This window comes from Urocitellus parryii, chromosome 7, assembly GCF_045843805.1.
Source record: "Urocitellus parryii isolate mUroPar1 chromosome 7, mUroPar1.hap1, whole genome shotgun sequence".
In the NCBI taxonomy this organism is placed as follows: domain Eukaryota; kingdom Metazoa; phylum Chordata; class Mammalia; order Rodentia; family Sciuridae; genus Urocitellus; species Urocitellus parryii.
Window position 1 is genome coordinate 127,194,273 of NC_135537.1, and position 27,832 is coordinate 127,222,104.

Below are 27,832 nucleotides of genomic sequence, written 5' to 3' on the forward strand. Positions count from 1 at the left end.
AGAGAAGCCAGGTAACCTGGCTGCCCAGCCAATGCGGTTATCCACGAGCCTGAATCTTCCTTTCAGATCATCTTCTCAAATTATCCATAGGAGATTTATCCACATACTCAATAAGAAAAATATTTCTAATTATATCCAACCATTCTTAATATGAATGAGAATTATGCAGGGACGCCAGATTGCCAACAGGGTTTTTGCCAAACAATTCCTTTTGACTTAAGAAAGAAGAGGCAGCTGCATTGTTTCCATAACTATCCATATAAAAGAGCCCTCGGAATGAAGCTGACTCGTCCTGCTTTAAAAAGCTCCAAGGTAAGTGGGAGCAGGACTTTCAAGAGGGACACTGGGGACACTGGCTACATCGCCTGAGCTTCGGCTGCTGGTTCTGGTACTGCTGTCTTGCTACTTGGCCTTTTACACTTATGAATTCTGTTGCTTTCTGCTTATAATAGCAAGCAATTCAAATAGGATCCCCATCCCTCTTTGATTAACTAAGTGCTTTTCCTTTTTCTTTTACAGAACTGCCTTACTTTCAGGTTACATCTTTTCACTTGCTAATAAGGTAAGATTTGGACTAACCAGTTCTTAGAGGTGAATGCAAAAGGCTCTTGGATGGGTTTGTGTCACTTAGCAACCTTTTGAGAAAATGCTTACCTCAGTAAATACCTTCCAGCAACAGTAAAGGGATGGAGAGGGAGAGAGAAGGAGGGCTTTCAAACTCTTGTTTATGACTCAGGTACTGGTGAGGTGACATTTGAGCTAGAGAATCATTTATAATAGAAGATTATTTTACCTCCGAAGGAGAAGGACACAGCACTCAAATTCCCTTGCTAAAATGCTCAGATTTGATTAAAATGTATCCTGCTACTAGCATTCATTCAGTAATCATGATGCCCAAGAAATAAGAAAAAAAGTATCCAGGAAGATGCTCCTTTAAACTTCTTTAAAGCCCTTATAAAAAGTTACTCTGTGCAATGCTGAGTGCTATATTAAATGAAAAAAACTGTAGAATTTTAGTTTTCAGTAATAAAGGCATTAAGCGGCCCCATTACTACACTCTGCATTTCTAAAGAGAGAGACTGGAATAGCAGATTAAAATGATTTCAAGTAATTTGATCATGCAATGACTGTAGTGGCATTCTTTGCCAAACCAAGCATTCTACTGATGCCACTGGCAACCTGCAGACAGCACAGTCTAAAGCAACCAAGGCCTGCATTCTTTAGAAGGAAATTCATAACAGCAAAGAGAGCAGTGCTTTCGGTTTTATCATTAACTAGTTTAACTGGGTTAAACTGATTGACTGGATTTGCTATGCAAGGAAATTTTGTTAGAGTGACTCTATTAAGACTCCACTAAAAGGGAAAACAAAGGTAAATAAAACTATAATCCCCCCAAATCCACTTTGAGCAAGTTTGTCTATACATCTAAAGGAAAAAATAAAGTTTTCTTCTTTGCATGGCAAGACGTGGCATTTTTAGTGAAATTATAGTAGATTGACATTTTATACATCAATGATAGCCTAAGCTATTTCAAATTACTACTTGTTCAGTAGTAACTTGTTTTTTCAAAGTATCATCATGATATCTCATGGGCTGTGAATTAAGAAAGAGATATTATAATCCCTAAAGACAATGAGATCAAGTGACTTATCCAAGGACACAAGCAACTTAGCAGCAGTTTTGAGACAATAACCCAGTTTCTTGATTGGAATGTGAGCCTTGGAGTATGAAAGAAGATAACGGATGTCAAGCTCTAAATACAGTATTGCATGCATAGAGATCTTTGATGCATTTCAGTTTTGGTGATTACGTTTTTTTTCAATAACTCGCTGGTGTACAGTAGAAATGCCTAGTGGAAATTCCAACTGGGCCCATGGAATACAACCAATATGAAGATCTACTGGTATAACAGCCCTTCAGAGTCTATAGTGTGAAATGTTTTATCCCTTTAGGACCTCTGAGATCAGTAGCCATGAGTTCAGACTCAGAAATGGCTGTTTTTGGGGAGGCTGCTCCTTTCCTCCGAAAGTCTGAAAAGGAGCGCATTGAGGCCCAGAACAGGCCCTTTGATGCCAAGACCTCAGTGTTTGTGGCAGAGCCCAAGGAATCCTTTGTCAAAGGAACTATTCAGAGCCGAGAAGCTGGGAAAGTGACAGTAAAAACTGATGCAGGGGCGGTGAGTAGAGACCCAGGAACCTGCCATATTTCATTGAATTGGGGGAGGGAGGGTTTGGTCACTCGATTGATGTTAATGGTCATCCTTCTTGTTTACCAGACTCTGACAGTGAAGGATGATCAGGTTTTTCCCATGAACCCTCCCAAATTCGACAAGATCGAGGACATGGCCATGATGACCCACCTGCACGAGCCTGCTGTGCTGTACAACCTCAAAGAGCGTTATGCAGCCTGGATGATCTATGTGAGTGTCCCCTACCAGGGGTCTTTATTACCATCACTGCATACCTTATCAGCCCATGGCCTCCACTGCAGCATAAAGAGTCCCAAGTAGTAACATATTTTCATTTTCACTATTAGCATAACTAGTTAAGCGTTCATACTATTATAATGAACTACATAATAAATATTACACTTTAGTAAGGCACAGTGCAAACACCAGCCCATCTTTTCATTCAAAGCCAAGGAAGGACATTATCTTTGTTGACTAAATTGACCACAGATCTATAATTAAATATTTGAGCAGTTACTGATTATATCTCAACTATCTGCCTACATCTTCCCCACCCCCCCTCTCCACATTCCAGTTGCAGAATCATTCCAAGGAGGGAAAATATAAACTTATATTTTATCACTTAAAAATGATTTTTAGGGACAAATTTCACTCATTTTCACTCTGCCCAAATAACAGTAGTTTGCATCTATGTGTTCTGGTTCCTTCTATTTGGAATGCCACCTCTTCTGTGAAAGCTTTCCAACTTCCCCAGGCAGAGTCTGGTGGTGTGTCCCATTGTTTCGGTCCCTGCAATCACATTGGCCATGTTTTTCCTGCATCATTCATTATATCACTGTCTCCTGCGTTGACTGGGAATTCCTCAAGGGACACAATCTCATTTATGTTTTATTTCTACTGCCTGGCAGGGACCTGGAACATAATTCACTTTCCAATAAATATTTTAAATTCAATATATTATGTTACATTCATACTTTTTTTAACCAGTGCTGATATTTAGCTGGGTGACACCTATACAGGCGTATCTGGTGTTTATGGTCTGTTTTAACTGGTTGTTCTGTTCTGGACTAGTTGTCAAATGTTTTAAAACTCCTCTGTTGTAATCATAATATATTTACATCATTTTTTCTTGTGTCTTTATAATTTAAAATAGTTTGAAAACTATATTCCCAGTGTTGTTATATACTGTCACGTTTACCTTTTTAAAGATTAGAAAAATAAAAAACAAAAACATGTTTTATGTTGCCTTAAGATTTACTACAGTTCACCTAATCACTTCCTTATTGTTAAACATTTAGCTAATATCCAAATTTATGTTGTTATAAATTTGAATTATCTTAATTCTGCAAAGGAAGTATATGACTTTCTTTAAAAGAGTACAAATGTCTCATAGAACACATTTTAAAACAATCAAACAGACAAACATGTTTTTACAGTTCCTGCCATGTAAAAAAGCACTGTGACAATTTCTGAGGGGAGAAATAAGAATTCTGAATTATGGTCCCTTCCCTCAAGGATGTTGCTATCACATTGCTGAATCCACCAACTAGTTTTCATGTTGATGCCTTAAAGAAATGTAGAACATTCACTTTAATTCCTCCTTTTTGTTACAACCCAATTAATTATGGAACTGAGCAAATAACAGAAAAGGCCTTTGGATAGTAATTCTTTCTTTCCTTGCAAAGACCTACTCAGGACTCTTCTGTGTCACTGTCAACCCCTACAAGTGGCTGCCAGTGTACAACCCAGAGGTGGTGACGGCCTACAGAGGCAAAAAGCGCCAGGAGGCCCCACCCCACATCTTCTCCATCTCTGACAACGCCTATCAGTTCATGCTGACTGGTGAGTTGGTCAGATGTTTTGTGTGTACATAGTATTTCTAGAGCAGAACCATAGAGGAGAGGGTGGGGGAGAGAGGGAGAGAGAGAGATTTTATAACCAAACCAATTTCAACATACTTCAAAACTATCCCCTCGAGGTGAGACAGGCGTATTTATGAGATATTATATAATGGCTAATGATTTCTTAAATGTTTAAACTTCAGTAAAGGTTGTCCATGATTAAATAATTTACTTTTGAATGACTCAGAAATTCAAATAAATTTGAACAAAAATAAAAACATATCTGTGCACATGTACACACATGCACATTCAGACACAGAATCACACATACAAACTGGATCTCCACTTATCCTAAGCCAAAAAACAGGAGAGTAAACCTTGCCTCTGGGGTTTTATTCTCAATAACATAAATTGTGACCAATGAACATAAATTAAACATGCCACAAATGCTATTTCTCTTTCCCCGGTGCCAATTTGAACAGTCCTAATATTTTAAAGTATATAAGGTATTAAGACAGTTATGTTAATCTGTTTTTTACAATATTGTCTCAGATAGACTTATCATAAGTACCCAGAACTCCTCTGGAAAGAGCTTCAAGAATTCCTTGTTAGAATAAAACATCGAAACAAACTTTTATCCTCCCCTGAAAAATATGACTAAACCCATGAGTACTTTCACAGCAACCTGCTTTTACTATTTTTCTTACTTTTCCACATACTAAAAATATCTCCAACATCCATTTTTCATTACTTCTTTCATCCACAAAAAATATGTAACTTAACTAAAGTTGTCATCAATACTCAAATCATAATTTCAAGTCCGCTTTTGTTATTTATTTAATGGTAGAGTATTAAAAAGAAAGTCTGACGCTTCAGGAAAATAGAGCCATGTGATTATCAATTATACTCTGGCTTTCAAACATTTTCTTTCATCCCAGAATCTTCTCCTCAAATGAAATATTTCTTGAAAGACTTGAACATAAGACAGATAAAAGTGGCAGTGTTAATTTTAAATGGGTGCATGTGTGCAAAAGCGGGGGAGAGAGTAGAAAAGAGAGGTACTAGAAAGATGGTAGACCCAGTACCCACAAAACCCAAAGGATTGCAAAACCCAGGCTTAAAAATATTAAGTTCATTCCATTTTATTTTGTCATTCACAAATGTATAAGAAAACAGTACTAAATGTCTACATTTTCTCTTTTGTAGACCGGGAGAATCAGTCAATCCTGATCACGTAAGTAGATTTTATGCTTTCTTTTCATGAATGTGACAGCTGCTAGCTTTGGGACCTCATTTGATTTTGTTGTGATTTGACAGTGGAGAATCTGGTGCAGGGAAGACTGTGAACACCAAGCGTGTCATCCAGTACTTTGCAACAATTGCAGTTACTGGAGAGAAGAAGAAGGAGGAGGCAACCTCTGGCAAAATGCAGGTGGGTCTGGCTGCCATGGTCAGAATTCAGGCTCTGTTAGGGCTCTCAGGTATGAAATTCTTGAGCCCCAGATGCAAGAACTGCTCTCTCCTTTGCAGGGGACTCTGGAAGATCAAATCATCAGTGCCAACCCCCTACTGGAGGCCTTTGGCAATGCCAAGACCGTGAGGAATGACAACTCCTCTCGCTTTGTAAGTCTCTTGGACGCTATGATTGGCTCTGTTCACAGGTCAAAATTGATGGGATGCTTGTGAATACATTCTTTGAATCTTTTATTAACATTATATTACACTGACTTTTTTCTTCTGAACATGGATCAAAAATCCTGTTTTAAAAGATATGTGCCCTTTTCTGAGTTCATTCTTACCTGTCATTATATTATTATTCACAATTAAATTTTTCATTTATTTTCAATTGATGATAATTGATTACCTTTATGAGGCAGACAATGATGTTTTAATATATTTATACAGTATGAAATCAAACTAACGTATCACCTAGCATGTGTATCAAATGTACAAATTTTAAGATAAAAGAAAATTCTTTCACTTACAAAATAGGTTTTTTGTTTGTTTGTTTGTTTGTTTTTTAGTTCTAGACACAAATTGTCTCTAAATTGATTTAGTATTAAAGCCTTACCATCTCAAGTGTTTTGGAGTTTGCAAAGATTTGATATTATTGAAAAATAAGAGAATAATATTAGTTTTCCTTTCAAGGGTAAATTCATCAGAATCCACTTTGGCACTACAGGAAAACTGGCTTCAGCTGATATTGAAACATGTAAGTGCTCAAATATCCTTGAAAATAATTTCTGTTCCTTATGAGCTATAAAATTAACCAAAAACCAAATTTTTACATCACAGGAATTTTTATACTTTACCCGTGTATTGTTTGTTTTCTTCTAGATCTGTTAGAGAAGTCTAGAGTTACCTTCCAGCTTAAGGCTGAAAGAAGTTACCATATTTTTTATCAGATCACATCAAACAAGAAACCAGAACTAATTGGTAAGAAATATCATATTTCCTTTTCAAAATTCCTATAATATTACCTCTGAATTTATGTCTGAATTTTGTTGAATTTATACATACTTTATTTTAATTTTTGTGATACTAGGAATGAACCCAGAACATTTTGCCACTGAGCTACATCCCCAGCCCTTTTTATGTTTTTATTTTGAGACAGGATCTCACCAATTTACCAGGCTGGCCTCAGATTTGTGGTTCTTTTGCCTCAGTATCCTGAGTAGCTAGCTGGATAAAAAGCATGTGCCACTCCACCCAGCTTGTTATTTAATTTTTAAAAGAACTTTGCAGGCTAGGGGTATAACTCCACGGTAGAATGCTTCCCTACTATATGCAAGGACCTGGGTTGGATTCTCAGCATGGCATAAATAGCTTGTAACTTTGTTAAAATGTGTATGTGCTCACTAAAAGAACTTATAAGAAAGAAAAAGGAAAACTGAAATAACACTTCCAATTTCTATCACTATAGTACTAAAATATTATTCTAGTCATTTTCAATATGTAAATCATAACATGGATACACACATACAACTTACATAACTGAAATAATAGTTACATTCCCTTTTGTAATTTTTTGCTGAACCTATCATGGTTTTCTCTATGTCAATAAATATAGATTCACATTATTACTTTTAATGGTTGCATAATATTCCACTCTAGAAATAAGCATAATTTACTTAATCATATCATACATTTTAATGATATTTAGGTTGTTTTCAAAATTAAATTGTAAATAGTCAACACTGTTACTACTACTTATAGATACAACTTTTTTCATATGTAATGATTTTTGGATTATAATGGTGTTTAAAAATAGGGAATGATAGGAGATACCCTGACAACAACTTTAAGGGATTTGAGATGGTGTTAAATATCCTTTAAGAGTCCCTTCACTGCCCATCAAGCATCTTTTAACCAAGCATCATAAAGTGATCTTAGAATTTGTCTAGAAATCTCTTGCTTTGATGAAGAAGATTATTATGCTTATCTTTGCTCTTTTCTATGTATTTAGAAATGCTTCTGATTACCACAAACCCATATGATTACCCATTTGTCAGTCAAGGGGAAATCAGTGTAGCCAGCATTGATGACCAGGAAGAGCTGATGGCCACAGATGTAAGTAGAACACACAAAAACTGGAATTACTACATTGGGTCAGAGCAATGGTCCATTTAGATAAATATTTAGTATCCCATGGAAATAGCAAAGACTGAAGTGTTAGGAGCATATGCATGCCTCCTGGAGTCTATGAAAATGTTAAGATCTGCCTCTACAACATTTTAATTTACCTTAATAGTCTAAAAATTTATTATTTTGGAATTTAAGCAATTTAACTATTTTTATGTCTATTTTCTATGGACCAAACCACCTTCAAAATAACAAGGGCCTTAAATTTACTATCCTTGTTCCCTAAGTTTACTTTTTGAACCCTCCGATGATACACACCTAAAATTAGATTGCTCTGTGCTGGTTTTTGATTGACCAAACCTTTTATGCCCAATCTAAGGAATTTCTTGCCCCCTATTCATACTGGTAGTTTCAGTTTGACCAATAAGTCAGGAGTGGGAATGTGAACTATAAATAGCAAGTGTGTGGACTATAACCTAACAGTTACATTATTGATTATTTGACAGAGTGCTATTGATATTTTGGGCTTCACTAATGAAGAAAAGGTGTCTATTTATAAGCTCACGGGGGGCGTGATGCATTATGGGAACATGAAGTTCAAGCAAAAGCAGCGTGAAGAGCAAGCTGAGCCAGATGGCACTGAAGGTATCAGCTGAGTTGATGTCATATTTGTTTGACTCACATTTTTAACCTGTTCCTGTGAGTTTTCCTAGAGAAGACAAATTCACTTTTAAGAAGTGTTAATTTATACCAAAATAATATATTGTGTGAAACATGGGCATTAGATAGTTTCTATCATTTCTAAAGTTCTTTAGGGCAAACTACCCATTACCAACGTCTTTAACTTAATGAAAAAATGGACAAGAAAGTTCAAAAAGTTATACATAAAAAACTGTACAAAACACATGTAGCTTAAAAAATTTAAGGAAGTGGGTATCTTTGGGCCATAATAAAATTGTTCTACCTTGATTCCCATTTAGTTGCTGACAAGGCAGCCTATCTCCAGGGTCTGAACTCTGCTGATCTGCTCAAAGCCCTCTGCTACCCCAGGGTCAAGGTCGGCAATGAGTATGTTACCAAAGGCCAGACTGTAGAGCAGGTAGGTACATAATTCAAATTCATCACCAGGACAAAGAACATTTTTATAGCCCTTACATAACTTTAAGAGCTCTGTCTTTGTCTTTCAAGGTGACCAACGCAGTGGGTGCTCTGGCCAAAGCCGTGTATGAGAAAATGTTCCTGTGGATGGTCACCCGCATCAACCAGCAACTGGACACCAAGCAACCCAGACAGTACTTCATTGGGGTCTTGGACATTGCTGGCTTTGAGATTTTTGATGTAAGTATGTAGCTGGCTGGTGAAGAGATTTTTATAGTAGGACATGGGAATAGTAACAACAAAGAATTTATGAATATCATGACCTTTTCTTACAACTGTCAGTTATATTAAGACTTAGATTGATTTGGCAGCTACAAATCATTTATTGTAGTGGCAATTCCACTTCTATGAGAAACAAAATGCTTAATGACAACCTGACTTGCTAAGTGATCCAAAGGGAGTTATGAATTAATCTGGTGTTGTGGAGGGAGAAGGATTCTAAAAATCCCACAAAGCAAAATGAAGCTAATGTAAAAATATCAAAATAAACCTTGTGATTAAGTATGCTCTGAAAATATAGTGGAGAAATCATTTGGAAATACTTAAACAGATAATAAAAGCTGAGAAAAACTTTATAATTTAGATTCAGCATTCATAAATGAAATTAGCTTTTAATGCTCATTAATGTGATATAATGAAATAAAAGTTCATATTTGATCATGAGATACATTTTTCCTGCTTATAGTTTTTAAGAAGTTTATCTTCTTCCTAATTATTAAAGTAAGATTTGGACATTACATAAAATATAAAAAAGTCAAGGGAAAAGATTCCACATAATTGGACTTTATATCTAGTTAATGTTAATGTTTAACATTTTGGTGGAGTTTTAAAATATAAGTGTATATTCTCATACTGCACATGATTTTTGGTATTATGATTTTTTTCATTTCACATTAAAGAATAGAAGTGGTAATTATTGCTCACTTGAAGTGCTGACCAAAGTGAATTCCTCATAATGTAGACTCCTAGACAATTTCTCAGGGGTTGCAAGTTGGCTCGTAAGTCCACTGAAAACTAGGAGCCCTCTAAAAGATGTAGAAGATAATGGGAATAAATATGGGATGATTAAGTAGGAACTCAAGAAAACACCTGAGTAAACTTTAGCAAATGCAGGGGAAAATAATACTAATAGGATTTTCTATAAAAACGGCAGTAGGAGAAATAGTAGATTCCACATGTCTTCAAACCTTCCATACATTTTACTTTTTATTTCAAAGGAATCTCTTTGGTCCAGTGATTTTCACATCTATCATCTAAAGGCTATTGGACAAAAAGTTTTAAATTTAAAAGTACTGTATTTTTTTAAATGCTCAATTTTTTTTAAGAGAGAAGTAAACACATCTATTTATTTAGTTCAACAGCCTGGAGCAGCTGTGCATCAACTTCACCAACGAGAAACTGCAACAGTTCTTCAACCACCACATGTTCGTGCTGGAGCAGGAGGAGTACAAGAAGGAAGGCATTGAGTGGACCTTCATTGACTTTGGGATGGACCTGGCTGCCTGCATTGAGCTCATTGAGAAGGTAACCTCCTCTGTCTACTTGGTCTCTACTGCCCATGTACTCTGCTTTTCACATTTACCCACATGCCTTTTACCTCGTCTTAAATTCAGCCTATGGGCATCTTCTCCATCCTGGAAGAAGAGTGCATGTTCCCCAAGGCAACAGACACCTCCTTTAAGAACAAGCTGTATGAGCAGCATCTTGGAAAGTCTGCCAACTTCCAGAAGCCTAAGGTGGTCAAAGGCAAGGCTGAGGCTCACTTCTCCCTGATCCATTATGCTGGTACTGTGGACTACAACATCACTGGCTGGCTGGACAAGAACAAGGACCCCCTGAATGAGACTGTGGTTGGGCTGTACCAGAAGTCTTCATTGAAAACTCTAGCTTATCTCTTCTCTGGGGCTCAAACTGCTGAAGCAGGTAATGCCCAAAAGTCTAACATTTTCTGTAGATATTACAAAATGAGATGTTAGATTGAGGCTGGAAAACTCATAGTCCTGGCAGAGTGTTTGCTGGCCAAGCCCATTATTCCCCTAAGCATTGAGTAGGCAGGCTGGTCTATAATTATACATGTGTGGCTGGAGTCACTACAAATAGGGGTCCTACTTGCAAAGAGTGAGAAAGGAGGAACTATCATACTCTCAACCAATGAAAAGCCTCAGCTTCTATGATTGCTTCTGCTTCTTCCACTACACTGAATAGCTGGAGATATTTAAGATAATGTAGTGACCAACTTCTGCCTCTCTATACTTGCTTTATTGATGATTTCTGAAGTTAATATATCCTAAATGTCCAAATATCGGGGTGTCCATTTCTATATGATAAAGGGAATGGCCTTCACATTATTTCCCAATGAAGAATGAATCACAGAAAAGTGGATGCAAACTTAGTTAAAAATGCAATTCAAACAGAGGCACCAAGAGAGTGAGGAAATGCTCCATTTGATGAACACAGAAAAGCACAGACATCTGCAAATTGGCAAGGATAGCCCTGTTGATTCAGAACCACACTGAAATGATACTTCTTCTTTTTCTCCAGAGGCAAGTGGCGGAGCTGCCAAGAAAGGTGGCAAGAAGAAGGGCTCCTCTTTCCAGACTGTGTCTGCCCTTTTCAGGGTAAGGAAGAAATTGTTTTTACATTTCCCAGTCACTTTGGGAATTTTGTTTTTCTGGTACTAGGGAATGATCGCAGGGCCTTGCATATGCTAGACACTGAGCTAAACCCCTAGCCCATAAATTCATTTTCAGAAACATAAGATCTTCTTTTCAAGAGACATTAGGAAAGAATTGACATTAGCTAATGACTTCTATTGATTTAAATTTGGAGAGAAAGGATTTAAATTACTCAGAAATGGTTATCTCACCTTTCATGCTAAGTCAAATAGTGAAGAATATGTGATAGGAAATTTCATAAAACTTAATGCTCTATATTCATAATCTAGTGAGTCTGACAAGGAACAATGACATGTACACAGAGAGACTAACAGACATTGGCAAGACTAATGATATCTAGCAGATAACTTACAACAAAGCTCACATGGTGTCCTTGCTCTTAAATTAATTCTCAATTATAACTGGTAGATTTGCTTACTTATAGATAATCTTATGTCCTAAAATTTTACAGAGCTGGAAAGAGGGAGCTATATTTATGAGAAAAAGTTCAATTGTGTGCAGGCTTGCATTTTTGTTTTGAAGAACTATAGAGTTTAGTAGAAGAGAGTGTGATCATCTAGTATGGGTAGCAGTGGCCTTGTGTCTGTGGGTGGCCAAGAATGTAGGTAGAAAGAAGGACAGTGCTGGTATAAACTGAAAAGAAGCACATTTGGTTGCTGTGAGTAACTCCTGCCTACCTAAATTCAGAAAAATGTACTGAGGAAGAAACCAATCTCAGGAGAAGCATTTGAGTTATTCTTTTAAATGAAAACAGTCCATTCAGGTCATTCAACCCAGCCATAAAGACTGGCTTTATAAACACTGCCAACTGTTCATTACCATGTCCACAGTCTGAGATGACAGGATTTTTCCTGGTTTTATAGGAGAATTTGAACAAACTGATGACCAATCTCAGGAGCACCCACCCTCATTTTGTGAGGTGTATCATTCCCAATGAAACTAAAACTCCAGGTAAGAAGTTATAGAATGAAAGAAGAAGACATTATTGCCACACCCCCTTATTCAGAACTCTGCAGTGAAATATATATGTATTTTTTAGGTGCCATGGAGCATGAACTTGTCCTGCACCAGCTGAGGTGTAATGGTGTGCTGGAAGGCATCCGCATCTGTAGGAAAGGATTCCCAAGCAGAATCCTTTATGCAGATTTCAAGCAGAGGTCAGACTGTCCTAATTATGGCATATCTTGAAGTTTTATACAAATAAATTTAGTACAAGAGAACAATTTAGTGAAAAAATTTTAATTAGCCAAAAAAGTAAAAAGTGTACACCTCAAATATATCTTTAAGGTATTTAATAGGTATATTATATTTTAACTACTGTGTAGAATTTTCATTGAATTTACCAAGCTCCCAACTAGTTTACAGATATGTGTGCATTAATTTCAATTTAGTTATGAGAACTATCTTTTTGAATACTTAGTATGTTTGAATTATCTCATTTAATCATTATAAAAACATAGTAAAGGTAGGCACTAACATGACTTCATTTTATAGATGAATAACCTGAGGTGTAGAGAGATAAGTTATTTGCCCAAAGTCAGACATTTAGTAAGTGGCTGAGTTGGTAACTTTCCCATGCATGTATAACTTCAAATAATTCCTGTTCTATTGCTTCCTTTAATTGTATCTATCTTCATTTTTCTCTCATACATAAGCTTCCAAGTGTTTCGCAGAAACAGAGGGGACATGTCACAATTCCTTAGATCCTTTTTCTCCTTCCTAGATAAGCCTGTCTTGTAAATCCAAGAATAAGCTTGGGTGGCAGCTGCAGGGAGCAGGTCTCTCCTAAGTCCAGGTCTGGTGGAATTGGACAGAGAGCTTCAGTGCTCAAGACTCGATGCACCCCTAAGTTTGATTTTAAGTGTTTAGGGCAGCTCTCCATACCTGAAGTATCTTCTACCAGATTTTTCAATAAAAAGCACTCTTGGACTCAGGATTTTAAAAAGCAAATTCATTAAGCAGGGATAACGTTATATTTTATAGGTCATCTATAGCTTAATATGAACAAGATTATAAAGTTCTTTTCTGAGAACAGGGTCTGATGAGGCAGAAAAGAAAATTGCAACTCTTTAAGAGATGGTAAAATGGAGTACAACTTGATAGCCAATAGGCTGACCATCCATGTAAGCAATGTCATCCCTCTTTGAACAAAGAATAATATTTTTAAGAACTTTTATTTTTAAATAAATCATTTAATATTTAGATATTATTTGTTTTATTAGTAAACCAAGCATTATTTTATTTTTTTAAACTGCATTTGCTTTACAGATACAAGGTACTAAACGCAAGTGCTATCCCTGAAGGACAGTATATCGACAGCAAGAAGGCTTCTGAGAAGCTCCTTGCGTCCATTGACATTGACCACACCCAGTATAAATTTGGTCACACTAAGGTAACATTCTCTAAATCCAATCTGATACCATTCCTGTTCTTTTGAATTTGATGCAACATTTCCAATCTGGAACACTGCCCCCACACAGGTCTTTTTCAAAGCTGGTCTTCTGGGGCTCCTAGAGGAGATGCGAGATGACAAGCTGGCCCAACTGATTACCCGCACCCAGGCCATGTGCAGAGGGTTCTTGGCAAGAGTGGAGTACCAGAAGATGGTGGAGAGAAGGTATAAAAATGTACTGTTTATTCAAGTCTTTCATCCTCAAAAACACACTTGAGTGGCTTACAGACTCAACTGTGCTGAGGACACTGAAGGAATGGTAAGAGTCCCATAGAGAAATGAAGGAAAACTTAAAGGATCATCACCATGAAATATATTCTGAGTGTTTGGGTAAAGAACTGAGAAGCATGAAGTGTTCATAGTTTTCATCTAACAAGAGAAAATGCATCAGTGAGAAAGCAGAGACAAATTTTTACTGTAGCACTTGGTTCTAATATGATTTATTAGGCAGATGATTAAAGAGAGGACATTGAAATGTATAGCATTTTCAAGAATGGTTTTATACAGGTTATAATCCTGTATTAGCCTTCCTCCATCTGATCATTTCTATTATTGAACTATCATGATTTAAAATATTAAGGGCATTTGTCTATGAAAGACTTGTAGTAAATTAATACAATGTCATCAAGGGATATGGCTTCCTGGTGATCTAATTTGTTGAAGGGACAGAATTCAAAGACTATAGTGCTAGGCTTCTCAGGCTGCAGGATATACATGACCAGGACCTATAGTGATATATGCATTTTACTTTGCCATTCTATGTATATCCACACATATGTGTAAATCTATAAACAATTTACATAAAACAAATTTTATTTTTACTATTTGAAATTATGCTTAAACTTCTGTGGTATTCTATTTTACTACAAATAATAAATTTGGGTCATATATACACACACACACACCCACACACACATATATGTAAATAATTGTCTATAAATGAGGGTAAATAATTTATTCAAATAACCTAAATTAAAGCAAATGTGGTATTATAGAGTATAATGCAAAATTCACACCACATTAAAATATAAAACTAGAGATTGTCAAATAAATTCTAGCGTCTTTAATCAGATACTCCACAATCTTTAAAGGTTGTGTTCACCTCCTGCTTCCCTTATGGTATTTTAGTAAGAATGTTTGAGAGGCACTGAGGCATAGCAGTACTTCTCAAAGTGTAGTCCATGATTTGCATTATCACCATCCCTTGTTAACCTGTTAAAAGTGCACAATTTCAGGTCCCACCCCAAATCCTCTGAATCTGACTCTTTGGAGGTGGAGTTCAAGAATCAGTGTTTTATCATTCCCGTCAGGTCATTTTTATTCATTCCAAAGTTTGAGAAGCAATGAGGTAGAGGAATGAGTAGAGGAATGGCAAATCCTCAACTATCACCCCCAAAATATCACTTGCTTAATCTGTGCATTTCAAAGAAGGTGAGGATTAGAGTGGGGACAGAACCTCCAACTCTTGCTGCCTAAATTTCAACTCATTACATCATCCACACAATACCTAATTTGCAGTCATTGAATTTTAGGGAGTCCATCTTCTGTATCCAATACAACATACGAGCCTTCATGAATGTCAAGCACTGGCCCTGGATGAAACTGTTCTTTAAGATCAAACCTCTGCTAAAGAGTGCAGAAACTGAGAAGGAGATGGCCACCATGAAGGAAGAATTCCAGAAAACCAAAGATGAACTTGCCAAGTCAGAGGCAAAAAGGAAGGAATTAGAAGAAAAGATGGTGTCACTGCTAAAAGAAAAAAATGACTTGCAGCTCCAAGTTCAGTCTGTAAGTTGGGGTACCATGTTGGGTATTGCTAATCAGAATGCAGGTGCTAGAACTCTGACCATTATGGGCAATGGACTGGATAGTCAGCAGGGCAGACAAGCATTGGAGAGAGAAAGGTGAAGCCCTCCATGTATCCCTTCATTGCCTGTTGAATCCCTTCCACACAGCACCACAATAATTAGGTAGAAATGTTCATCATCTTTCATTCTACAATTTTTTTAAACTCCAGGATTTATGTCTTTTCCTTTTGAAGAAAGTCCTTGGAAGCGATTTTAACATGAAGTAATCCCAGATAAAATATTAAGGGGAGGACATCACAGAGGGAGATTTTTTTCCTGAAGCTTCCTTGAACACTTTTTTAATGTCCATGAGTCTTAAATTACAATATTGACAGCTGGAAAATGGCAGCATTCAACACCAAATTTTATTGAATTATTGTTAATTATCGATATAAAAAATTCTTATCTACTCTTTACAATCTATCACCATAGTCAATACCCTATTACATCCACACCTAGATTGCTTCATCAGTATCTAAATTGCTCTGCCTACTTACAATTCTCTCCTATTCTTTCCAAGCTCCTCACTGCTCGATCTTGGGCCAATCATTTTAGAACTGCTTCCATCAACTTGGAAATGTAATTTATAGGACTGTTTTTCATTTAGAAAGAATTGAATTGGTCTGGTATAATTTACTCATCACAAAATCATATTTTTTTTCTGATAAGATTAGTCTCTGCTGTCAAGTTTGGGCAGTACAATAACTCCTTCAAGATTACAGTAGGAAAAAAGAGCCTCCCCTTGCATTTTTTTTATTGCTGCTACCCCCTTCAAATCTATTCCAAATTTTTTTCTGTTCTCCCCAAAGATTTACTCAGAATCTGTTCTACACCACTACATTCACTACATAGCTATACAGAGAATATATTCTTCTGTGTATTCAAAAGTTGATATGGAGGATCACTGGTGAATATAAATTTCATGTTTCTCTCATTTTCTGCCTGCTCTGTTCCCATTAATTGGAAACAGTGGGTTGCCAGGAATTTTTTGATTACTTTTTGCCTCAACTTGAATTTAAAGCATCATAACCAGGGTCATCTTTCAGAACTACAAAGAAATATGTTTCAGTAGCAGTTGCAGGTGGAAATTTTCTGGCAGGAATGCTTCCCCATCCCCCACCATGACTTTCTTCCTGATAAGTTGATTTCTGCAAACCCAAATACTATCCATCTCTCAAGACTTAACTCAAATACCAATTCTTTTATTAAGCCAAACTTGGCCCAACTTCTATGTTCTCTGATGTCATTAATTGCTTTCTACATTAATGGTAGCCTTTGAGAGAGAGGTTTTCTAATCTATTATGGAATATACTCTTCTAAAGGAACAGGTCAACTACCAATACTTTTTGGTTTTTCTACATATGAAAATGTACTGCATTTTAGTAAGTGGTCATGAAACAAAATCTGTGAAGACATAAACAAGTGAATACAGGAAACCCAAGAAAAAAAACTGTAAACATTTATACTTTTATCAGTGTAAAGCATTTTATTCTTTCTTCTCAATTGTAATTTCAAGGAAGCTGAAGGGTTGGCTGATGCAGAGGAAAGATGTGACCAGCTGATCAAAACCAAAATCCAACTTGAGGCCAAGATCAAAGAGGTGACCGAGAGAGCTGAGGATGAGGAAGAGATCAATGCTGAGCTGACTGCCAAGAAGAGGAAACTGGAAGATGAATGCTCAGAACTGAAGAAAGACATTGATGACCTTGAGCTGACACTGGCCAAGGTTGAAAAGGAGAAGCATGCCACAGAGAACAAGGTATGAAACATACTCTGTTGCACTGTATCCAGGTTCTTCTCAGTCAGTAGCAGAGGTCACCTCTTTCTTAACCCCTATAGGTGAAAAACCTCACAGAAGAGATGGCAGGCCTGGATGAAACCATTGCTAAGCTGACCAAGGAGAAGAAGGCCCTCCAAGAGGCCCACCAGCAGACCCTGGATGACCTACAGGCAGAGGAGGACAAAGTCAACACCCTGACCAAAGCTAAAATTAAGCTTGAACAGCAAGTGGATGATGTAAGTCCAGCATTATCAAGGAAATTATTTCTTCTAAAGGAAACTGGGAATTCTTAGTTCCTACTCAACATAATTTATATTTAGCTTGAAGGGTCCTTGGAGCAAGAAAAGAAACTTCGTATGGACCTAGAAAGGGCTAAGAGGAAACTTGAAGGTGACTTGAAGTTGGCCCAAGAGTCTATAATGGACATTGAAAATGAGAAACAGCAACTAGATGAAAAGCTCAAAAAGTAAGTATGAAAGAATAGCTCAGGAATTTGCTTCCACTGCAGGGTATGAATTAAATTATTGCCATTTGCTGCTTTTCCAAAAGGAAAGAGTTTGAAATGAGCAATCTGCAAAGCAAGATTGAAGATGAACAGGCACTTGGTATTCAATTGCAGAAGAAGATCAAGGAGTTACAGGTAAGTACATGATCTCCATCACTTTAATTCAACAAGAAAAATAAATGACTGATACAAGGTACTGAGTTTGTATTTTTCACCATTTCCAGGCCCGCATTGAGGAGCTGGAGGAGGAAATTGAGGCAGAGCGGGCTTCCAGGGCCAAAGCAGAGAAGCAGCGCTCTGACCTCTCTCGGGAACTGGAGGAGATCAGTGAGAGGCTGGAAGAAGCTGGAGGAGCCACTTCAGCCCAGATTGAGATGAACAAGAAGCGGGAGGCTGAATTCCAGAAAATGCGCAGGGACCTGGAGGAGGCCACCCTGCAACATGAAGCCACAGCTGCCACCCTGAGGAAGAAGCATGCAGACAGTGTGGCTGAACTTGGGGAGCAGATTGACAACCTGCAGCGGGTCAAGCAGAAGCTGGAGAAAGAGAAGAGTGAGATGAAGATGGAGATTGATGACCTTGCTAGTAATGTAGAGACCATCTCTAAAGCTAAGGTACAACAGATATGGGAAAACTGACATTAATGACACTAACCCATATGGACACATCATAGTTCACAAAGGACACATTATCCACATTAAGTCATTTATTATTTGCAGTTATCCAGGAAGGTAAGCATAAAATAAATAAAGCCTTTTTAATTATTTTCATTTAACATATAAATAAACAAAAAACCAAAGCACAGCAGCATATCACCCCATTTATAATAACAGTGCTAGCTTTGGAAAATAGGTCATTTGTGTTATTCAGTCCCCCAACTGGAGAGTACAACTCTCCCATGTTTTCAATTATCCAATAGCAAGGTTTCAGTGTATAGAAAGGCAATGCAGTAGTTTTTAATATGCCTTTAGAGTATGTACCATATAATTCTTGTGGAATCTTAAAATTGAAACCTACTATTTAACTTTTATATTAATACTGCACATAGCTTCATGACTAGCTTTTATAAAATAAAAATAAATAAATTCTTCTATATCACAGTGCATATTAGATAATTTGACTTATGAATCAAAACAATTATTAGATATTTCATTTGGGGAGAATTCTTAGCTGCTGTAAAGATCACTATCTTGAAGGGTCTCCACTTCCTTCTTTCGCTTTTTATCCTGTAGGGAAACCTAGAGAAAATGTGCCGAACTCTAGAGGACCAAGTGAGTGAACTGAAATCCAAAGAAGAAGAGCAGCAGCGGCTCATCAATGACCTGACAACCCAGAGGGGACGCCTACAGACTGAATCTGGTAAACCTCCCCTCTTGTTTGGTGCCTAAGAGTGGTGGTGATGATGATATGGTTAAGAACAAATGATTTGGTGGCAGTCTAATAAAAGCAACTGAGATCATGTGTGATTCATTGAAAGGCTCAGACTCTCCATCTAAGTGCAAGGTCATTTGGGGACAACACTGGAATAAATATTTTCATATAACTAAACTAAGCTCTGCTCCAGAAAGGCCTTGAATATTTATTTTTCACAAAGGGGATGTTGGAATAGAGGTCATTCCAGCATGGGTTCAGGACTTCTTTGTCAAGACACATTTTTTAAAAAAAATTTGTATCAACATTAAATTAACGACTAGGGCAATGGACAGGCCTATCTCTCAAAAGTCTATGGAAGTGAAACTATGTAGAATTGGACATTTTATCTCCCTTTTTGACAGCCTTCAAAAGGTTTTGCAACATATAAAAGGCTAAAATAATTAGTTATGGAGAGGACAAAAAATTTGAGCTATATTTATTCATATGGATTGATACGGAAGTTCTACCATAAATACCCAAATTTAGCATTGACTATGAAGATGCCAATATAGAATTCAATAATCTGAGTATTCATTTGGGGGGGGGATAAGGATAAAATTTATTTTTAACATGGGTTTGCAGAATATTTTCTTTATTTAAAAAACAATGTGCCATTTCTTTGTCTAGGTGAATTTTCACGCCAGCTTGATGAAAAAGAAGCTCTGGTGTCTCAGTTATCAAGGGGAAAACAAGCATTTACTCAACAGATTGAGGAATTAAAGAGGCAGCTTGAAGAGGAAGTAAAGGTAACAATTATTCTGAGTTGAACATAAACAGATCCAGTTATACCAACTTTTAGACGGTTTTGAATTGAAACTTAAAAATTAAACAATTAAACATCCAGTAAAATGAAGGCATAACTATCTCCACAGGCCAAGAATGCCCTGGCCCACGCCCTGCAGTCCTCCCGCCATGACTGTGACCTGCTGCGGGAGCAGTATGAGGAGGAGCAAGAATCCAAGGCGGAGCTGCAGAGGGCGCTGTCCAAGGCCAACAGTGAGGTTGCCCAGTGGAGGACCAAGTATGAGACGGATGCCATCCAGCGCACAGAGGAGCTGGAGGAGGCTAAGTATGTGCACAGCACTGAAAGAATGTGCTGAAAACTTGGCACAGTCAGTGAATTAGTTTGACAATGCTTAATTAACTAGTTTCTATTTGCCAGTCACTACCAGGTCCTAAGAATGATTCATGAATAGAACAAACAGTAGTTCCTACTGCACAAGACTAAAATCCAGTTAAGAAATCAAAAATGGCAAATGATTACTAATTACAGAGCTTAAACCATATGCCAAGCACACCAAGCTCATCGCTGCTTTAGGGTTTTGTGCAGTTCCCTCTGTTTAGAATACTTCCATACTGGTCTCCCTCTAGCTCATTGTGACTTCTTTCAGGTGTTGTGTCTTGACTCAGATGTTATCTCCCAAGGGAGGCCTTTCCTGAATACCTGAAGTAGTTGCCCATAATGTACCCTACTTTACTTCTCTTTGTCATACTTATATCTGAAAGTGTGGTCATGGATTTTTCTGACTTGCTTATTGTTTATCTCTCCCACTAGTTTGTAAGCTTTATGGCAGGGAACATTTTTGTCTTATTCATTGTTGTCTCAATGACTGGTTTATAAAAAGAGCTTGCTGATGTTTGTTGATTGAACTAATAGATCACGTTAGTGTGAAGTTTCCAATATGCTTCAGTGTGCTAACAATTCGTGATTGTTATTATGTTTATTTCTCCCTAAAATTTTATATAATTTTTCAGGAAGAAGCTGGCTCAGAGGTTACAGGCTGCTGAGGAACACGTGGAAGCTGTGAATGCCAAATGTGCATCCTTGGAGAAGACAAAGCAGAGGCTGCAGAATGAGGTCGAGGACCTCATGCTTGATGTGGAGAGGACCAATGCTGCCTGTGCAGCCCTGGACAAGAAGCAAAGGAACTTTGATAAGGTGATGTCTGTAGCATTCACTGCTCTCTGTGACTTTTCTCTGCCCTATACAGCAGGTAACCACTCTGGATTTTTCAGATCCTGGCTGAATGGAAGCAGAAATATGAGGAAACACATGCTGAGCTGGAAGCATCCCAGAAGGAGGCCCGCTCCCTTGGTACTGAGCTGTTCAAGATGAAGAATGCCTATGAGGAATCCTTGGATCAGCTAGAAACCCTGAAGCGAGAGAACAAAAACTTGCAGCGTGAGTCCCTTTCACTTTCAATAATATTCATGACTTGGAGGAATCTCTCTCTCATGCATGTGTTTGACCAAGTTCTTACCTGTCTTTTACCCAAACAACAGAGGAGATTTCTGACCTCACGGAGCAGATTGCAGAGGGAGGAAAACGTATCCATGAACTGGAGAAAATAAAGAAACAAGTAGAACAAGAGAAGTGTGAACTTCAGGCTGCTTTAGAAGAAGCTGAGGTACAGATTGAATTGTATCTTATACACCAACAAATCAGAAAAAAATTAAATACATCTCTGTAGGTTGTAAAAAGATAGACAGAATAAAATTAATGCCTTGCAGAAAAAATTCAGAATGCTTCTTGCTAATGTCATCTTTTGCGGTCTTTAAGGCATCTCTTGAACATGAAGAGGGGAAAATCCTGCGCATCCAGCTTGAACTGAACCAAGTCAAGTCTGAAATTGACAGGAAAATTGCTGAGAAGGATGAGGAAATTGACCAGCTGAAGAGAAACCACATTAGAGTCGTGGAGTCAATGCAGAGCACACTGGATGCTGAGATCAGGAGCAGGAATGATGCCATCAGGATCAAGAAGAAGATGGAGGGAGACCTCAATGAAATGGAAATCCAGCTGAACCATGCCAACCGCATGGCTGCTGAGGCCCTGAGGAACTATAGGAACACTCAAGGCATACTCAAGGTAAATGGCTTCAAAAGATGGACCCAGGGGGCTGGGGATATAGCTCAGTTGGTAGAGTGCTTGTCTTGCATGCACAGACCCTGGGTTCAATCCCCAGCACTGCCAAAAAACAAAAAGATGATTCCAGGACAATTGTAATGACTGCAGCCTGGGAATGTGATATCTCAATGATCTCTCATTGCACAGGATACCCAGCTGCACCTGGATGATGCTCTCCGGGGCCAGGAGGACCTGAAGGAACAGCTGGCCATGGTTGAGCGCAGAGCCAACCTGCTTCAGGCTGAGATTGAGGAGCTGCGGGCCACACTGGAGCAGACTGAGAGGAGCAGGAAAATCGCAGAACAGGAGCTCCTGGATGCCAGTGAGCGTGTCCAGCTCCTCCACACCCAGGTGGGATTTAGAACAAAGAACTCCCCTGTTGGTTGATGTTTACAAGCCCAGAATATACAGACCTGAATTTTTTATATGACGGCCAGGTTTTATACTTTCATCATTTTTTTACTGTATTATTGAGAAAACTTCCACTATTTTATGTTAAACAAATATTATTGACTCACTTCCTATAATAATCTAAGGCTAACTCATTGTCTATTATTTTTTAAGTTTTACTGACTCTTCTTCTTATTTATTGTGAAGAAATTGAATCTTGTGAACATTATTATTTTATCCCTGTGAATGGTTTCACTGGTAAATGATAATTTTAATATTATACAGCTATTTAGTCTGCTTATGAAGTATGTTCTTGAAGATGTTCAATATTCTATAACATTTCTATTTTATTTATTTGCACTACATAACAAGATTCCTTAATACTGAAAGCATTTCTTGTAGTTTTTAACCTAATTTTTTTTTCAAAAAATGGTACTTTGATAGCATAATAAGAAGATGTATATGTTATTTTAAAATAGAACACTAGCCTGATCAACACCAAGAAGAAGCTGGAAACAGATATTTCCCAAATGCAAGGAGAGATGGAGGACATCATCCAGGAAGCCCGCAATGCAGAAGAGAAGGCCAAGAAGGCCATCACTGATGTGAGTAGCAGGCATAGTTCTCCATTAATTTAGCAGTACGACTGCCTACAGCAATAGTTTTCTTGATTTTTTTGGTTTATTTGCTAACCAGGCTGCCATGATGGCTGAGGAGCTGAAGAAGGAGCAGGACACCAGCGCCCACCTGGAGCGGATGAAGAAGAACATGGAGCAGACAGTGAAGGACCTGCAGCTCCGTCTGGATGAGGCTGAGCAGCTGGCATTGAAGGGTGGCAAGAAGCAGATCCAGAAGCTGGAGGCCAGGGTGGGTCTCCCAATATCTATTTCCTTCTTCTTCCAGCGCCTGATTTGATTAAAGTTCTTTCTAAGAGCCTACCTATTTGCAGGTGCGTGAGCTGGAAGGGGAGGTTGAGAGTGAGCAAAAGCGTAATGTTGAAGCTGTCAAAGGTCTGCGCAAACATGAGAGGCGAGTGAAAGAACTCACTTACCAGGTACAGCATTAACTTTTATCACCTAAGCATTCTTCCAAATCAATGTGAAATGCTCATATACAATGATACAATAGTGCTTTAGAAATAAGGTCCTATGGTGTGTATGATCTTTCAGACGGAAGAAGATCGGAAAAATATTCTCAGGCTTCAGGATTTGGTAGATAAACTTCAGGCAAAAGTGAAATCTTACAAGAGACAAGCAGAAGAGGCTGTAAGTATCTTTAAAGTAGAAGGGAAGAATGAAGTCCTTGGGTTAAGAAAAGCTAATAGGTATTTAGATTCATTATCCTGTTCATTTTTGTAGTTTTATTTCTTATCATTTGTAATATCAAAAGCTTGGTTTTAAAAGTTAACTTTCACTTAACAAAGAAACAAAAATTTAAAAGCAGAAATAACACAGGCCATAATCTCTGGTCATTGTCTGCTAAAATTTCCAAGTGAGGGCTGGGGATATGGCTCAAGCGATAGCATGCTCGCCTGGCATGCGTGGGGCCTGGTTTCGATTCTCAGCACCACATACAAACAAAGATGTTGTGTCCGCCGAAAACTAAAAAATAAATATTAAAATTGCCAAGTGATGAGAAAATATAAACAAAAATCCCTATATTTAAATGCTAAAGAAGAAACTTTCCTTTATATTTCTTTAGATAAATTTAAAATAAAAATCATAATTACTGAATAATTAATTATAAATAAAACTACAAGGAAGATGCTACTTTTACAAACCTACATAATGAAGTCAAAGCTATTGACTGAAAGTTACTTCATTGCTGTATGTGCTTTCATTATGAGTCAAAAATAAAAATAAATTAATAAGTGGACAGTGTAATCCAGAAATTATGAATAACAAAACAATGGAAATAAGAAGCACTATTAAAAAAGGTATAAATTGATAAATTGATTAACTAGAGTGTAATATTTTCTAATTTGACTATTTTAGTTATATCTAATAACTTTGGGGAATTGATATACTTTTGAGTAGTTTAATCAAGGGGAAAGTGAGAGAAAATATAAACTCACAACATTATAAATAAGAAAAGAAATAAACCATGGACATAAAAAAAATTGGTGTAATTACTATGTAAACCTACCAAAAAAATTGAAATCCTGAGGAAATTTATGATTTTTTTAGGAGAATATAAATTACCAATTTGGCTGGATAAGTTATTTCAGAATTACTTCTGAAAATGGACCCAGGACCGGATAGGTCTTTCAAAATTTCAAGGGACAGATAATCCCCCAGCTATGTAAGCTGTTCAAGATCATGGGAAAAGACAGAGAGCTTTCCAATTCATGTTAAGAAGCCCGCATAACCCTCATACCAGAACCTGTCCAAGAGAGAACAGGGGGAAGAAAATACAGGCCATTTTATTCATGAGTGCAGTTGTAGCATGGGTAAATTACTAAGTTGTAAGACCCTTACTTTATTAAAGAAAATTTCTATTAGTATTTAAATAGGCTTAGTTCCTACAATGTAAGGATTACTTTATATTAGGGAGTCTGTCAGTACAATTTTTACATCCAAAGCAGGAAGAAAAAAGTGAATGTATTGTGCCAAAACATTCATAGCAAAATACATCATTTATTTCAATTTTAAAAACTATTATTAAATTCATCCTTAATATGATAAAGAATACTTAATTTTAGGGAACAGTCATCATCTAACATCAAGTATTAACAACTTTGACTTTAATATTCTTTCCTTCTCCTCTAATCTTAACATTTTTTATTATTCTATTTGTGGTACACATCTTTTAATATGCTTTGGTTTAAAAATTAAGGATGTGATTATTTATGAGGCACCAAGCCCCAGTTAAATCACAATATTAATTTCAGTGATAAGCAAAATCTAGGAGATGGTAAGATTCTGCTTATCTATAGATGCCAAATCCTTTCATCCCTTAAGTCTTTAGTCTAGAAAGATGTGCAGTATGGGCTTCTTACAATTCCATTTTTATTCTCAGGAGGAACAATCCAACACAAATCTATCTAAATTCCGCAAGATCCAGCATGAATTGGAGGAAGCAGAGGAAAGGGCTGACATTGCAGAGTCTCAGGTCAACAAATTGCGGGTAAAGAGTCGGGAAGTTCATACAAAAATTATAAGTGAAGAGTGATCAAGTCCGGATGCAATGAATGACCGAAGAGAGGCACAAAATGTGAAGTCTTTGGTCATTTTCCTCTGTAATTTTGTCTATTCTACCCTATTGTGAAGGAAATAAAAAGTACAGAATACTTTGCAAACCATATCCTTAGGCTTTGTTTGTTTTCTCTCCTAAAATGATGTGAAAGTTTAAATAATCTCAAGCCTCTTAAGCAATCACATTTAACCTGCCACTATGATAATACTTGAAAACTATGAAGCTGTCACTTATCAGAGAAGCCAGTTCTGGTGAACAGAAATCTGGATATAATTTTTCTTTCTAACCTTTCCTGATATTTGGGGTATAGTAAAATCCTAGAAAGTTCCTGCTTCCTCTAATTTTTCAGGTCTACGCAAAGAATGGCCCTAGCTGTATTTTCACATGGGCAATTCAGACTGAACCACATCATTAATTCTCCTTGCTTAATAACTGATAAAGAACACAAATGAAAAGTATTAGTTAGTTGGTACATGAAGATTTCCAATATTAATACTAATATGCTGTGCACATAGTGTGGGTACAGTTTGATATGATGAATGAGATGTGACCTTTCTCCCTACGAAAGACACAGGGTAGCAATCAAGACTGGAGCCCTAGAGATTATTACTTTATATATTATAATATTTCCAGATTTCATGGCCTCCTAGATTATCATGTAAAGAACCAAAATCAACAAGAATATCAATAAAATGTATACACACATAGTGATGAACATGAATTTGGTACAAAAAGTAGATATGGTGGCTATCTAAATTGAGAGAAAATTTCTTGGAAGATTAAGATTTTTAAAATAGATACAGCTGAGATACATAAGCCAAAAATATAAACTTCCTGGACAGTATTAAAGAAAAGCTAAATGCTAACTTCCTGTAAAAATAGAAAGCAAGAATAGCTTGGCTTCAATGGCACCATGTGAGAATGATTTAAATTAGACCCGTGGAGGCAATTTAACAGGTAAATTGGATTCATGCTGTAACACCAGATTTAGGAAGGGTGTGGGATTGCTCTTCTCACTGTATCCGTCCCTTTTTCACTTTGTTCCTATATCACCTGTGAATGCTGAAGTGCCTCTTAACTTGGCAGTAATTACCAAAATAAAAAAATAAATAAATAGTCTTGCTTTCCATTTACTGAATAGTTTTTCTAAAGTAGAACAAAAGTCTGTCTAAAATTCCCATCAAATCCTACTGAGAGCATTATTAAAATGTTCTCTCTTCCTGAGAATTATTAACTACATTTTACAGATGCCTAATAAAGAAACAGACATTTAAGAAAACAAAATGATGTACCTGTAGTAACAAAGCGAGTTAACAATTGACTACAAAAGCCCCTCTTGGACCCACATCCTTTGCAAGTCTCTTCCTGATGGCTTTAATTGACTCCAGATAGAAGAATTTCACCAGGAAGTGTTTGGGACTGCAAGTCAGATGACTGGGGTCTGGACTGCTGTGTGATTTGTGGAAAGTTTCTTCTATTCTTTGAATTTCAGTTGCTTTATTAGTAAAATGACTAGATAGTCTCTTAAAATAATAAAATAAAATGAGGATTACTACCAGCATCTCCAGAAATCTTTTTCACAAGGCAATCCACCTACTTCCATTACAACAATTGAAGTATAAGGACAATAGTACAGATATGGGTGCAAACGGGATACAGTGGGTCTCAGGACCAGTCAAACAATGTTGACAGAGATGCAAAGTCACAGAGACAATAAAACAAACATGTTTTAAAATCAAAAGTTAAAATAGAAATCAATGTCAAGATATTATTTTCAAGCAAAATGTTAAATATATACTTTAGGTATCCGATGGAAAAGAATTCATACACACTCATATTTACAGGGAGAAATGCTCCGTTTTAAATATTTTTCCTATGTTCAGTTTCATAGAGGAAAA

At 37.1% G+C, this 27,832-nt stretch overlaps 1 protein-coding gene across 2 annotated transcripts; it reads left to right on the forward strand.

Annotated features, from left to right (window-relative positions):
• The first annotated feature begins 271 nt into the window (after positions 1–271).
• On the forward strand, positions 272–26,042 carry LOC113183987 (myosin-2). Of its 2 annotated transcripts, none has more exons than XM_026390548.2 (40): positions 272–312; positions 520–562; positions 1,953–2,176; positions 2,276–2,419; positions 3,874–4,030; positions 5,236–5,263; positions 5,347–5,461; positions 5,560–5,652; positions 6,178–6,241; positions 6,367–6,465; positions 7,496–7,599; positions 8,118–8,256; positions 8,592–8,710; positions 8,800–8,949; positions 10,123–10,293; positions 10,383–10,692; positions 11,311–11,387; positions 12,308–12,395; positions 12,484–12,601; positions 13,713–13,836; positions 13,925–14,061; positions 15,429–15,684; positions 17,260–17,502; positions 17,583–17,759; positions 17,844–17,989; positions 18,073–18,163; positions 18,253–18,642; positions 19,261–19,387; positions 20,069–20,187; positions 20,314–20,510; positions 21,197–21,380; positions 21,458–21,623; positions 21,725–21,849; positions 22,002–22,310; positions 22,497–22,700; positions 23,219–23,344; positions 23,436–23,606; positions 23,689–23,793; positions 23,909–24,004; positions 25,758–26,042. In XM_026390548.2, the coding sequence occupies exons 3-40, from the start codon at positions 1,973–1,975 to the stop codon at positions 25,908–25,910; spliced, it is 5,826 nt and encodes a 1,941-aa protein (XP_026246333.1). In that variant the 5' UTR covers positions 272–312; positions 520–562; positions 1,953–1,972; the 3' UTR covers positions 25,911–26,042. The 2 variants fall into 2 exon arrangements, with proteins under 2 accessions (XP_026246333.1, XP_026246334.1); XM_026390549.2 differs by lacking the exon at positions 272–312 and adding an exon at positions 329–388.
• Positions 26,043–27,832: the final 1,790 nt, after the last annotated feature.